General features: G+C 45.8%; 1 protein-coding gene across 11 annotated transcripts in view; it reads right to left on the bottom strand.

The window, feature by feature from the left end:
- The window catches only part of CIT (citron rho-interacting serine/threonine kinase), a 114035-nt gene that overhangs the window by 8193 nt on the left and 93094 nt on the right, over nucleotides 1-12748 (bottom strand). For 9 of the 11 annotated variants that reach the window (XM_079956286.1, XM_079956289.1, XM_079956296.1 and 6 more), the window contains 11 exons: nucleotides 12258-12427; nucleotides 10609-10689; nucleotides 10292-10427; nucleotides 8905-9044; nucleotides 8611-8703; nucleotides 7050-7158; nucleotides 6300-6428; nucleotides 5912-5992; nucleotides 4816-4894; nucleotides 4530-4709; nucleotides 1909-2242 (listed from right to left, as the gene is read on the bottom strand). In XM_079956286.1, the coding sequence (XP_079812412.1) occupies nucleotides 1909-2242; nucleotides 4530-4709; nucleotides 4816-4894; nucleotides 5912-5992; nucleotides 6300-6428; nucleotides 7050-7158; nucleotides 8611-8703; nucleotides 8905-9044; nucleotides 10292-10427; nucleotides 10609-10689; nucleotides 12258-12427 (1532 nt within the window). The remainder of the gene's footprint in view (nucleotides 1-1908; nucleotides 2243-4529; nucleotides 4710-4815; nucleotides 4895-5911; nucleotides 5993-6299; nucleotides 6429-7049; nucleotides 7159-8610; nucleotides 8704-8904; nucleotides 9045-10291; nucleotides 10428-10608; nucleotides 10690-12257; nucleotides 12428-12748) is intronic. The other 2 variants (XM_079956291.1, XM_079956292.1) reach the window with 1 other exon arrangement.

Raw genomic sequence — 12748 nt, 5'->3', positions numbered from 1 at the left:
CCCAATATTCACCATTTTAGGCCCTACAATCAACAGTGAGGCCTTCTTGGTGGTGGCTCCCAATTTGTGGAATGCCCTCTCTAGTGAGGTGCATTGGCCTCCCTCATTACTAACTTTTGGAGGGAGCTTTAAAACATTCCTGTTTAGCCAGGTATTTGAGAGCTGAAATACCTGTCTCTGGCAACCTTGGAATTATTAGGTTTGAGAGTAGGTGACGTACTTTTAGAAGTTTTAATTGTATTGTTTTAGTATTGCTAGGTTAGCTGCCCTGGGCTCCTTTGGAAGAAGGGTGGCATATAAATTTAATAAGCGTTGAATCTGAACGCACAGGGATGTATTGCTTGATTGCAAGGTTTGCCCCAGCCACCTAGACCACAAAGCCAACTCCTCTGGGATCATTCCTATATATAAGGGATTTTTCTAGTATGAAGGGCAGAATTGCTCTCTGGGAATTGCTACGATTTGAAGCTATTCCACACAATAGCACAGCCAATTAAGAGATTTCTGCTGAAATATGAAGCAGCATACAAGTTAATTAAACAGATGACAGAGCTGAGGTTTTCAAATTGTAGTCCATAGAAGCTCCATTCAAGTGGTTCATAGAAAGTTTGCAGAACAAATCAATAATAAGTCCTCTACTTTAGCCCCCCCCCCCCCGAATGACAATATCAAGGCAGTTTTGACCAGGGGTAGATTCTTCAACAAGGAAATAAGGCCCTGCCTTAGAGCCCATGATTTTTCATAATATGGTTCTGGGGAGGTCTACTAAATTTCCCCTGAAAAATTAAAACAGTGATCTGGCCCAGTGCCCGTGATTTTTCTTAATATGGCACTGATTTCAACAATGACGCCTGTGCTGAAGGAAAAGTTCAGCTTACTTCACATTTAAAATCCAGAAGCAAAACTTGGTGTGTCCCTCCAAATTGTTATCAACCTAAATCAGTATCAGAATGGTCCAATTTTGTCAGCTGCGAATTCCTGGTTTACACTGGATACATTTTGTCAGATAGCCTACAAGGGCAGGTTTCACTGGCTGCAGTTCAGCTAACCCACGCGGACTGTTTGGACTGATTACATTCTACAGCGGCGTGCTTGTAAGGGTTTTATGTGAGTAATGCACTTCCCTTTGAAGAATAACAAGATCATAAATTTTAAGTGACCTTTCAAGCCCTGCTGCAGCCCGCCCAGCAATTTTCAAGTGGTCCATGAGAAAAGAAACGTGTAACAACTGCTGTAATAGAGAGATTGCTACAGAGGAGAGAAGCTGCTGGAATCATCATGAGGCACCAGCTTTTCCCTCTACCTGGGATCCTTTTAAGGAGGAGCCGCTGCTTGAGTATTTACTCTGGCTCTCTCTTAACATTTTTGTGGCGAATGTTCATTGCCCTATTTTCAGGAACAGGAATGTATTTGTGTTTTTTAAAAAAATACTTTAAAAACACTTAAGGTTTTGTTTTGGATTTCTATCATTTGTATTGTTTGCATTTGCATGTTTATGGTAGGGGGGAGATGCCCTTTTTGGCTAAAAGGCAGCATAAAAATACAGTGGTGCCCCGCAAGACAAATGCCTTGCAAGACGGAAAACTCGCTAGACGAAAGAGTTTTCCATTTTGGAGGCGCTTCGCAAAACGAATTTCCTATGGGCTTGCTTCGCAAGACGAAAATGTCTTGCGAGTTCCTGCGGGTTTTTTCCCCTTTCCCCCCCTTTTTCTAAGCCGCTAAGCCGCTTATCCGCTAAAAGCCGCTAAGCCACTAATAGCGCTAATCCGCTAAGCCGTCAATGGGCTTGCTTCACAAGACGAAAAAACCGCTAGATGAAAAGAATCGCGGAACGGATTCTTTTCGTCTTGCGAGGCACCACTGTAAACTGTAAAGTACGATAAATGGTGCCAGGACAGTCCAGCTTACCTTGTTGACTTGGGAGAGGGGAGTCCTTGCTCCCCCCACCTGCATCCGTCCCCTGCTGCTCTCCTCAAACAGCCTCCCAGGAGACCTTTCCCTGCGGGTGCTCAGGACCCTGCCCGGAGATTTCTCCCTCTCTAGAGGACGCCCAGGAGACTTGTCCCTACGCATCTCCGTCCTTCCCTCTCGATAGCGATGGGGTGTGCTTGGCTCCCGAGGGTGGCTTGGACCTTCCGGAGGCCCAGGGCTTGACGCTACCCGCTTGGTTATGTGCTCGTTATATGTCGGGGGGCCTCTCTTGTTCGGACTGCTGTCATTCAAAAACAATGGACGTGGACAGCTGAGTGACAATAAAAACCTTAACGTTACATTTTTATTTGCAACAGCAAAACCCCCCACTGTGCCTTTCCCCTTGCTCTGCGAGGCCGTTTTTGGGGACGGAAAACAAGTGTGCTGCTGCGTCTGTAACACAGCAGGGCTGGCAGACTGAAAGGGGAAAAGAATTCTCTGTTGTGGACTCTTCAACATGTGGCAGAAACCCTGCACTGCTGTGAAACCAGCCCCTAACATGTAACATTTGGATCCAATCTAGTTCTGCCTCTGGGTTACTATCCCTCCATCAGCCACCAATCTTCCAGCTCTTTTCACATGGAATGTGCACATAAGAACATAAGAGGAACCTGATGGATAAGGGAAAATGGCCCATCTAGTCCAGCATCTTGTTTGCACAGTGGCCAAGCAGATGCCCTGTGGGAAACCCTTAAGCAGGACCTGAGCACAACAGCACTCTCCCCTCCGGTGGTTTCCAGCAGCTGGTATTCAAAAGCATTCCTGCCTCAACTGTGAAAGGCAGAACATAGCCAGCAGGGCTACTAGCCATTGATAGCCGGTTCCTCCATGAATTTATCTAACCTGCTTTTAAGGTCATCTAAGTTGGTGGTGACCAATGCCTCCTGTGGACGCAGTGATGGCCACACTACTGCTACCACCCCCCTAAAAACCAGCAAAAACCATCTCCTTTACATAGCCTGATCTCCTTTTCACCTTTCAATATCTGGATTTGTACTTTGCTCCCATTGCCTCAGCTTTCTCTTTTTCCTACACCTCTCTTGAGATAACACAGTCTGGCTTCCATCCTCTGCATTCCACTGAAACAGACATCACTTAAATAAATAAATAACCTTGTTCTCAGATCTAAAAAAATCTTCACTCTTCCATCACCATTCTTATCCTCTCGGCCACCTTTGACACAGATGCTTGTGAACATGCTCTTCAGGTCAACACCTTCCCCATCTTTAGAGCTCTGTAACCCCGATGGTTTTATTTGAGCCCAGCTGAATGCAGCCTGTTCAGTGTTTTCCCTGGAGGTCTTCCTCTGTTCCAGAGGACTCTGCCATGATCTCACAGCTATCTAAACTCAGGGTGATCTTCATCAGGTCTCTATGCTGAAGATATCCAGATCTCTCTTCCCTACCACCAACCTCTCCCTCTTTCCTTCTGCTAGTCCTTCAATGGCTCATCACTGCCCTCAGCATGCCCAAGTCTGAACAGCTCCTCTTTCCCCTTCATCTTCCCTCTTATCATTGGGTGTAGAGAGTAGCTGATATTACCACTACCTACCCAGCTGAGTAAGGGACGCAGGTGGCGCTGTGGGTTAAACCACAGAGCCTAGGACTTGCTGATCAGAAGGTTGGCAGTTCGAATTCCCGCGACGGGGTGAGCTCCCGTTGCTCGGTCCCTGCTCCTGCCAACCTAGCAGTTCGAAAGCATGTCCAAGTGCAAGTAGATAAATAGGTACTGCTCTGGCAGGAAGGTAAACGGCGTTTCCGTGTGCTGATCTGGTTTGCCAGAAGCGGCTTAGTCATGCTGGCCACATGACCTGGCTCCCTCGGCCAATAAAGCGAGATGAGCACCACAACCCCAGAGTCGGCCACGACTGGATCTAATGGTCAGGGGTCCCTTTATCTTTACCTTTACCCAGCTGAGTGAGGTAAGGCACGCTCAGCTTCATGTTCTATTTTTTCCTCCTTTTTTCCTCTCTATTCAACCAAGACCTAAGCAACATTGTAAACATCTGTTCCTTCCCCTGCATCTTCTCAGTTAAGACACAGGCCCACATTCGCATCATCACTTGGCCTGAACCACCACTTTCTTTCAGTGGCATCCCCCTTGTTATTACACCTTCTTCTCCTCCTCAACTTGTCCCAAAACTCTGCCTCAAACTACTCAGTTTACCTCTCCCTTTGGGGAAGAGGCATAGCTGAGCGGTGGAGACTGTAAAAATGGGATGCTGGACTAGATAGGCCATTTACCTGATCCAGCAGTCTCTTCTTATGTTCTTAATGGGGCCAAGCGGAGCAGAACTTGCATTGGCATGAACCATGTATCTTTCTCTAAGGCTTTTCTCAGCACTGGTGATGCATCCTGCTTTCCATGCAATCTTTAACCTTCTCCACTTTTCTTCCCCAGTCAAACTGGCATCTCAGTAGGTGAAACTGCACCTAGCTCATCATGTCCATCTACTGCCACCATGCTATCCCCATCCTTCCAAAGTAGAGGGCACCTTGGGGCAGGGGTCTCTCTTTCCCCCTCTCCTATAAGTGTAAAGCTGTAATATTACTTCTTACCTGCGCGTAGTAGAGGGGACTCGGTGGAGTTCGTTGTTTGATTCCTTCACCAAATTCCCCTTGCAGCAAATAACTCTTAGTTTGTCCTGGTAGGAAGAGGCCAGGTAAATTGCTCCTGATGAAATCGCTGGACCCAGGTAGCGAGGGCTCGGAATATCCAAGTGGGCTCGTGCTGGAGTGCTGTGGAGAGGGAAGAGTGCTTTAAAATTGGCTCTTAAACCTTGCTTTGGTCAGTTTGGCCTCCACTGTTGTAGAAGGCAAGCAGTGAGGCGGCGTAATTACTTACCCGAGGGAGGCACGTGCTTGGATCTCAATCACTTCGAGAGAGTTGAAGTGCGTCACAAACAGGTAAGGCTCCCTGTAGGCTATAGCAAGAACAGTGCCAGGAACAAAGAGGAATAAAGTAGTCAGGGAACTCACAAGAAAACATCCTAAGAGCCTGGATGCTGATTCAGGTCAATAGCCCATCTTGTCCAATATCCTGTCCTCAACCAGATGCCCCAATGGGACGCCAATAGGACCTGAGCATAACAGCGCTCTCCCCACCTACTGGTATTCAGAGGTATACTGTGTCCAGTGGAGGTAGAATATAGCCATTGTAGCCACGGTAGCCACGGACAAGCTTGTCCTCCATGAACTTGTCCAATTATCTCTTAAGAGGCGCATGTCTTGTCCACCTACAGCCCTACTTCTGAAAATGTTTTAGATAGTTGTTCTTAACTATTTTTACCAATTTCTTTTACAATCAAGCAGGGCCCCATATTTAAATTCTTCCCTGGTCTCCTTGCTGGCCCTAGTAGGACCAACTTGGCCAGTTAGCCCTGGTGATCATTTGATGTCTACTGACTGGGGTTGTTGTCCCCCCCCCCCCAAAAAAAAGACTCCTGAATTTTTTGAATTTTGTTGATATTGATGCTGCATTTTATGTTGTATTTTATTCTGTTTTTAAGTCGCATTTTAATCAATGTTTTATATTTGCTGTTAGCTGCCCTGAGCCCGGTTTTTAAACTGGGAAGGGCGGGGTATAAATAAATTTGTTGTTTAAATTTTATGAAATAAATAAAACCATGCCTCAGATTTTTGAGTTTTTGTTTTGTAAAAGAACACATCTATTTAAACCAGGGGTGTGGGAACCTGTGACATTCCAGATCTAGCTAGATTCCCAGCTCCCAACATCCTGGACCATTGGCCATGTTGGCTCAAGGCCATCCATCACCACCAGGAAGGCCACAGGTTCTCCCCCCTTCTCTGCTGAAGGTCCTTCTACAAAAGGAAAGACAAATGCCCCCTCGCTATTTCTACAACCCTCGGCATCTCTGAACACTAGAAAAAGATGGGTGCACAAGTAATCACATGACAATGAAAATCACACAAATGCTCACCGAATGCTAAAGGCAGACGACTCCATTTCAGGTCATCTGAGCGACTGCGCCTTCCATAGGAGTCTACAAAGACGCCAAACTCTGCAGGAGGGGAGACACACACCCAACAATCACCACTATTCCATTTCAAGCTATTCTTAAGAGAAATGTAATGTGAGTTTGCCAGGTTTCCAGAGCTTCACGAAGCAGTAATTGCAGTTGTTGGGTGTGGGAACAATTTCCCTTTGAAAAACCTCGAGCGTGCGCTGAACATGCAGTTTGATCTTTGAAACTAAGCTGGCCTGAGAGTTGCCAGTACCTGAATCACCCTGGAAAGCTCCAGGTGTGCTGCTCTGAGCTCCTTGGGAGAAATGGGCAGAAGCCGAGCAACACACTGAACTAGACTTACCATGAAAGCAAAGCAGATACTCCTCCCTCTGCCCTGTAGGGTTCACCTGGATGATATTGATTGGAAAACTGTTGGTGGATGATGCAAACACAGCAGAAGCTAAAGTATGGTCATTCTTGTCCAGAAATTCTAGAAGGCACAAGAGAATTAGATCAGTGCCTATTTCATTTTAAACAAAGGTCATATCTCAGTGCTAGAGCATCTACTATACATGCAGAAGGTCCTGGGATCAATCCCCAGCTTTGTCAAATAAGGCTGGGTCAGACTCCTGCCTAAAACCCAGGAAGAGCCATTGCAAGTCAGTGTAGACCATGGGTAGGCAAACTAAGGCCCGGGGGCTGGATCCGGCCCAATCGCCTTCTAAATCTGGCTCATGGACAGTCTGGGAATCAGCATGTTTTTACATGAGTACAATGTGTCCTTTTATTTAAAATGCATCTCTGGGTTATTTGTGGGGCATAGGAATTAGTTCATTCCCCCCACCCACCCCCCAAAATAATAATATAGTCCGGCCCCCCACAAGGTCTGAGGGACAGTGGACTGGCCCCCTGCTGAAAAAGTTTGCTGACCTCTGGTGTAGACAGTGCTGAGCTAGATAGATCAATGGTCTGGTTTTGTTTAAGGAAGATTTCCTACACTCCTATGACCAAGGCAGGGCAGGCATGAAGGCGACAGCCCACCCCTGCCATACATCCTGCTGAGGACTTAAAGCACTAGCTCTCCAAAGCATAGTTAGGAAGTGATACCTACCCTCAAGGGTGTACTGCTTCATCTCAATTTCATAGAACTTATTTGTTCCAATGATGATGCTGTAACTGGTGAAATGAATGCAGCTGCAGGGCTCCGAGGTTTCAATCTCCTGCAAGGACGGAAACACAAGCACAGACATACAAGCCTCAGTTAGCCTACTTGGATTATACTAGAAAAATGCAACCTGTGCTGCTGATAGAAGTAGTGCGACTCATGCATCACGTTGGCAATTAATATACACAGAACAATAATTATACATACTTTATCAACCTTCTGATAAGTTCATTTAGGCTGGGTAGTTCGCAAGTCTTTGTGGCTTTGTTTAATGTTTTGTATTTTTCTCAGAAGGTTGATAAAGTATGTATAATATTGTTCTGTGTATATTAATCGCCAATGTGTTGCATGAGTCGCACTACTTAGATTATACAGCACCCTGAGAAGGGTGGTTAGGATTAAGAAGATCCTAGGAATCTGCCTGGCTGCAGTCACAAAATCCAAGATAGGTCTGGAGTTTCCTGGCTTGGGAATGTGACAACTGCATTGGCTTAAGGCTTGTTCAGTCTCACTTTGAGGAGAGTGGTAGAGGATTCTGGGTAACACTGCTGGGATAGGGATTAAAATCCTTGCTCTGCAGGAACAAATAATAATGCAGCTGCCCATCAGCATCCTTCCAGCTTGTCGGTTTTAGTCTCTTTCTTGAATTATGAGGTCCAGAACAGACCTCAGCATTCAAGGTACAGAATTATAAACCGAGTTGCTGCATTTAGCCCCTTGCAACTAGACTACCACGTTCTTGTTTACTCTGTGTTAAGTCTCACCAATGCCCTGCACAAAACCAGGCCACATTGTGGACCACACTCTTCTCTGCAGCTGTATGTTTCAGGAGACCAGCTGGCTTTCAGGGATGCATGTCCACCGTTACTGTTCTCCAAACTGATGGATCGCTAGTAAGCATCTGTGGGATTCTTGTAGCACAGATTAAATATCAAACAGGGCTGCATATCCTAAACTACACTGACAGGCCAGTATAGGATCACCAGTACGTACTTTTGCATCAGTCTGATTCTGTGTGGCAATGTGTAATGTCCAGGGGAGTAACTTAGAAGAAGAAGAAGAAGAGTTTGGATTTGATATCCTGCTTTATCACTACCCTAAGGAGTCTCAAAGCGGCTAACATTCTCCTTTCCCTTCCTCCCCCACAACAAACACTCTGTGAGGTGAGTGGGGCTGAGAGACTTCAGAGAAGTGTGACTAGCCCAAGGTCACCCAGCAGCTGCATGTGGAGGAGCGGAGACGCGAACCCAGTTCACCAGATTATGAGTCTGCCGCTCTTAACCACTACACCACACTGTAGTGTGGTGAAATATTCACTACTGAATATTTATGATGAAGACACTATACGGTTGCAGCTTGGTCAGTGCAAAGGCAAAAATGGGTGGAAGGCAGGTCTAGTCATAACTAATGGAAGAGTGGGCAGGTTATTCGCCATGTCAGGGTTGGGACCAACTGTTGCCAGCCTCTTGTGGGCAAAAGGGGACTGCATTGCAATTGCAAACTTTACCTTCCTGATGCAGAACTTGCTGAGGCTCTCATTATAGCGCAGAACCACCACTTTGTTGGGCATCGCTGCACAGATGCACAGCCCATTCTCAATCTGCATGTGAAAGATAACAAATAGTGCTATTTTGTTGTACACCGCCTTGAAATCTAATATGAGCCAGGGTGACATACAAATGTCGTAAACAAATAGTGGATGCATGGTCTTGATATGGGGCCTAACAACCTTTTGATCATCATACCCTGTGTTCCAGGGATCACTGCATTAAGAGGCAAATGCAAAGCTTGGGGGTCCTACCTTGCCAGCAGCAAAAAGATGACATCCTTTCACAGCCTCGAAAACGTTTGGAGAGACATCAGGCTGGGCTGGCAGGTGGGACTGGGCTAGAGACTGCTTAACTTTCTTCACGTCAACAAGACACAGTGCCCTCTCATCCCCTGAGGAAAGACACAAAGGAGCAGAGAAACATTTCTAGCTAAGCCAAGGAGCAAAATTACAGAAGTAAAAGCTTCATGCTGCTCCCGCACTCAATGGCACCAAATCACTAAGAGCTGGTTTCTAGAAATATTTTATGTCTAAACAGCACTGGAACTTGTTCCGTTCACTGAAAATGGGTTAAGTCCTACTTCACAAGTCAGAAGGATCATCAAAGAAAGCTTAATACACTTTTACAGTGGTGCCTTGCAAGACGAAATTAATCCGTTCCGTGAGGCTCTTCGTATAGCGGTTTTTTTCGTCTTGCGAAGCAAGCCCATTGACAGCTTAGCGGATTAGCGCTATTAGCGGTTTAGCGGCTTTTAGCGATCAACTGTTAAGCGGCTTATCAGCGGATCAGCTGATAAGCGGCTTAGCGGCTTAGGAAAAGGGGGGGGGGGAAGGGGAAAAAACCCGCAGGAACTCGCAAGACATTTTCGTCTTGCAAAGCAAGCCCATAGGGAAATGCGTTTTGCGAAGCGCCTCCAAAACGGAAAACCCTTTCGTCTAGCGGGTTTTCCGTCTTGCGAGGCGTTCGTCTTGCGGGGCACCACTGTATCAACTTCTGTTTATTAACTTAATGGAGGAGGGACCATAGCTCAACAGCAGAGCACCTGCTCTGCATGTAGAAAGTTATCAGGTACAATCCCTGGTCGGACTGAGAATATTCCCTGCCTGGAAACCTGGAGTGCTGCTGCCAGCCAGTGTAGACAATACTGAGAATACTAAGTGCTGTGTAAGGCAACTCCCCAATTTCCTAAATTCGATGATGCAAAAGATAGTTGAAGGTGGTTGCATACAAAATAAACCACCCAAAATCATTGAAAGGTGTTTCAAAACAAGGACAAAATTGCCGACGCAATTCTATATGACTAAATGCAAACAAAAGAAAACAAAAACAAAACTCTCCAAGGAGAGAGTTACCAAGGTACACACACACACTGCAGTCCTGAGAGTGCAGAAATGCCACACAGAATGTAGCATTAGCCACAAAATCTGCCATCACATAAACTATGATGTTTGTATGGTTTTTTCTCTTTTTCTAAAAGTAAGTTTCCAGCTATTATGGTTGGGGTAAGGTGTGCCTGTAAGAGTGCAGGCAATGCCCACTGAAGTTTCAGGAGCCTGATGAGGAAGGCTGATGAGGAAAGATTCAAATTGGCATATAAGAGTTCCATTATAGCAGAATACATGGTTTCCCGAACTCTACCTGCTATCATGAGCAGCTTCTCCAGATCCTTGATGAGGTGCACTTGGAAGACGGCACCAATTCCTGGGACATGTGTTAAAGAGTTCTTCAGCACATTCAGGGCATAAAGGCCTTCCTCAGCACCCACTAGGACCACCTGCAAAAGGGGTTTATGAAGAGTCAACACACAGAGAGAGAAAGGCTACAGGGATGCTATTAAAAACCACCACCACCACCTAAGGAAGAAATCCCAGAAGGTCCAAAACTAAATAGGTTCCTTGTTCAGTTTGCTTATTCCCCAGCATGGCAAAGCTAGAGTTGGCAAAATCCCCCATTACCTGGTCACTGAAGGGCAGTGTGCAGTTGATATCCAAACGGTCCTCTCCCTCCAGCTTCAGGAGAGAATTTCCAAGGAGCTTCTGTGCATGAGGGAGAGAAAGGGAGAACTAGCATGGTGCACAGGAACGATACAATGGAAACTTCTTAAACCCACCAATGAAAAGCTATATTTGCCAAAGACATCACCAGGAGCAGGCTAAGACTAAGGATGGCTGAGTCCGAAAGACCGCAGTGGCACAATCCTTTCTTTCTAACCTAGTCCATTTTGCCATGGGGTGGACACGTGCCAGTAATTCTGCATTGCTACTAACAATAACAGCAACCATAATAATAAAAAATACAGTTGTACCTCTAGTTGCAGACACGATCCGTTCTGGGGTGCCGTTTGCACCCCGAAAAGTTTGCAACTAGAGCGGCGCTTCTGCGCAAGTGCGGAGCGCGATAGAACGCTTCTGCCCATGTGCCGTGTTCGCAAGCCGAAAAGACACAACATGAACCTAACGCAACATGAGGTATGACTGTACTTTCCCACCTTCTTCACAGAAGCACATGAAAGAAAAGCCTTCAGGTACAGATCTCACCCTGTGACAGCAGATCTTCACTTCATAAAGGAAAAAGTAATGCAAGCACATACTTTCTTGCCAGCCCCACAAAACTAGTTGCATGCAAGAGTAGATGCCAGGGTTCCTTTTGCTAAGAATATAAGAAGAGCCTGCTGGATCAGACCAGTGGCCCATCTGGTCAAGAACTCTGAAAGTAACCAGTCAGATGCCTATGGGAAGCCTACAACAACAGCACTCTCCTCCTGCAGTTTCCAGAAACTGGTATTCAGAAGCAGACTTTCTTTGACAGTGGACGGTATTCCATGCTCCTCAAGGGACACATACGCAGCCTCCAATCATACGCCCAGTACCTCTTTGTCCCTCCTCCCATGGATCACACAGGCTCTCTGGTTCTTTCCTTCCCCCACGCCCCTAGCAAACTTAAATGTTTGCATTCCGAGAAGGAAATAAAATATCTTCCTGAATGGCACGCCAAATCAGAACTGTGCATTGCTCCTTCAGCTGCAAACCAAAACACCATGTTTCCCCAGGGCTAGATTAAAAGATGCATGTCCAAAACATGGACAATATGCTTCCACAGCAGGCTCACCTTTGAAATTGTGTGTGTCTGGATGCACCTGCAAAACCCAAGCCACACCTTAAAAATATATTTCCATTTTGATTGCTTGATAAAAGGCCTAGAGTGTTGTGGTCATTAGATTTATTTTGTGCTTTAGGCCCTTGGTCAGAAATGTGGTGCAAATGGCGAGTACCTAGGTTAGGGTACGCTGGGTGGTGATGGCTGTAAATCAATGGGAAACAGGAATTGCCTAAATGCAAATAATATTCTGTTTCGGTTAATTAAAACAGCTTGAGTTAAGTTTTAACAAAATCAGATAGTGCCTCTCCAAGAGTTTATTAATCATCCCACATAATTAGTTAGGATGCAGAAAGGGTGGAGATTTACTTACTGAGCAAATGGGACAGAATTCCCCTTGTCTATTTTCTTTTCTTAGAGGACTATGTTAAAAAGTCTAGAAATATCCCTCTTTTTAAAATGAAAGAGGATTCCCCCCCCCCCCGCAACCCTCAATGTTTTTACTTACAGCATCAGCCTCAGCCTTTTCCCTGGAAACTCTTCCTCCAGCAACTATGGATTCCAGCGCACTGACCCAGCGTTGCTTATCAGGAAAAGTGGGTGTGAGTAAGTAGAGAGTCCGGCCAGGCCAACACGTGGTATGAGGATGAGATTCCAGCTTCAATATATAGGGCACATCTGTTACCAAAAAACACAGACAGAGGTTTAGGAAATGGGGTGGGTGGTGGGTGAATAAAGACCTAGAGGTCAAAAACGGCTTAGGGTGGAAAAGAAGTTTTCAAGGTATCTTGAGAAAAGTGCAATCAGGAACTATGAGCTTCAGAAATCAAGGTCACAGCCATTATTATTATTATTATTAATAATAATAATAATTTATACGCCACCCATCTGGCTGGGTTTCCCCAGGAACTCTGGGCAGCTCCCAACAGAATATTACAAACACGATAAAACAGCAAACATTAAAAACTTCCCTAAACAGGGCTGCCTTCAGATGTCTTC

This window comes from Podarcis cretensis (genome assembly GCF_951804945.1).
Source record: "Podarcis cretensis genome assembly, chromosome: 16".
NCBI lineage: Eukaryota > Metazoa > Chordata > Lepidosauria > Squamata > Lacertidae > Podarcis > Podarcis cretensis.
The sequence above is the reverse complement of the archived record's forward strand: the minus strand, read 5'-3'. Positions and strand labels throughout refer to the sequence as shown.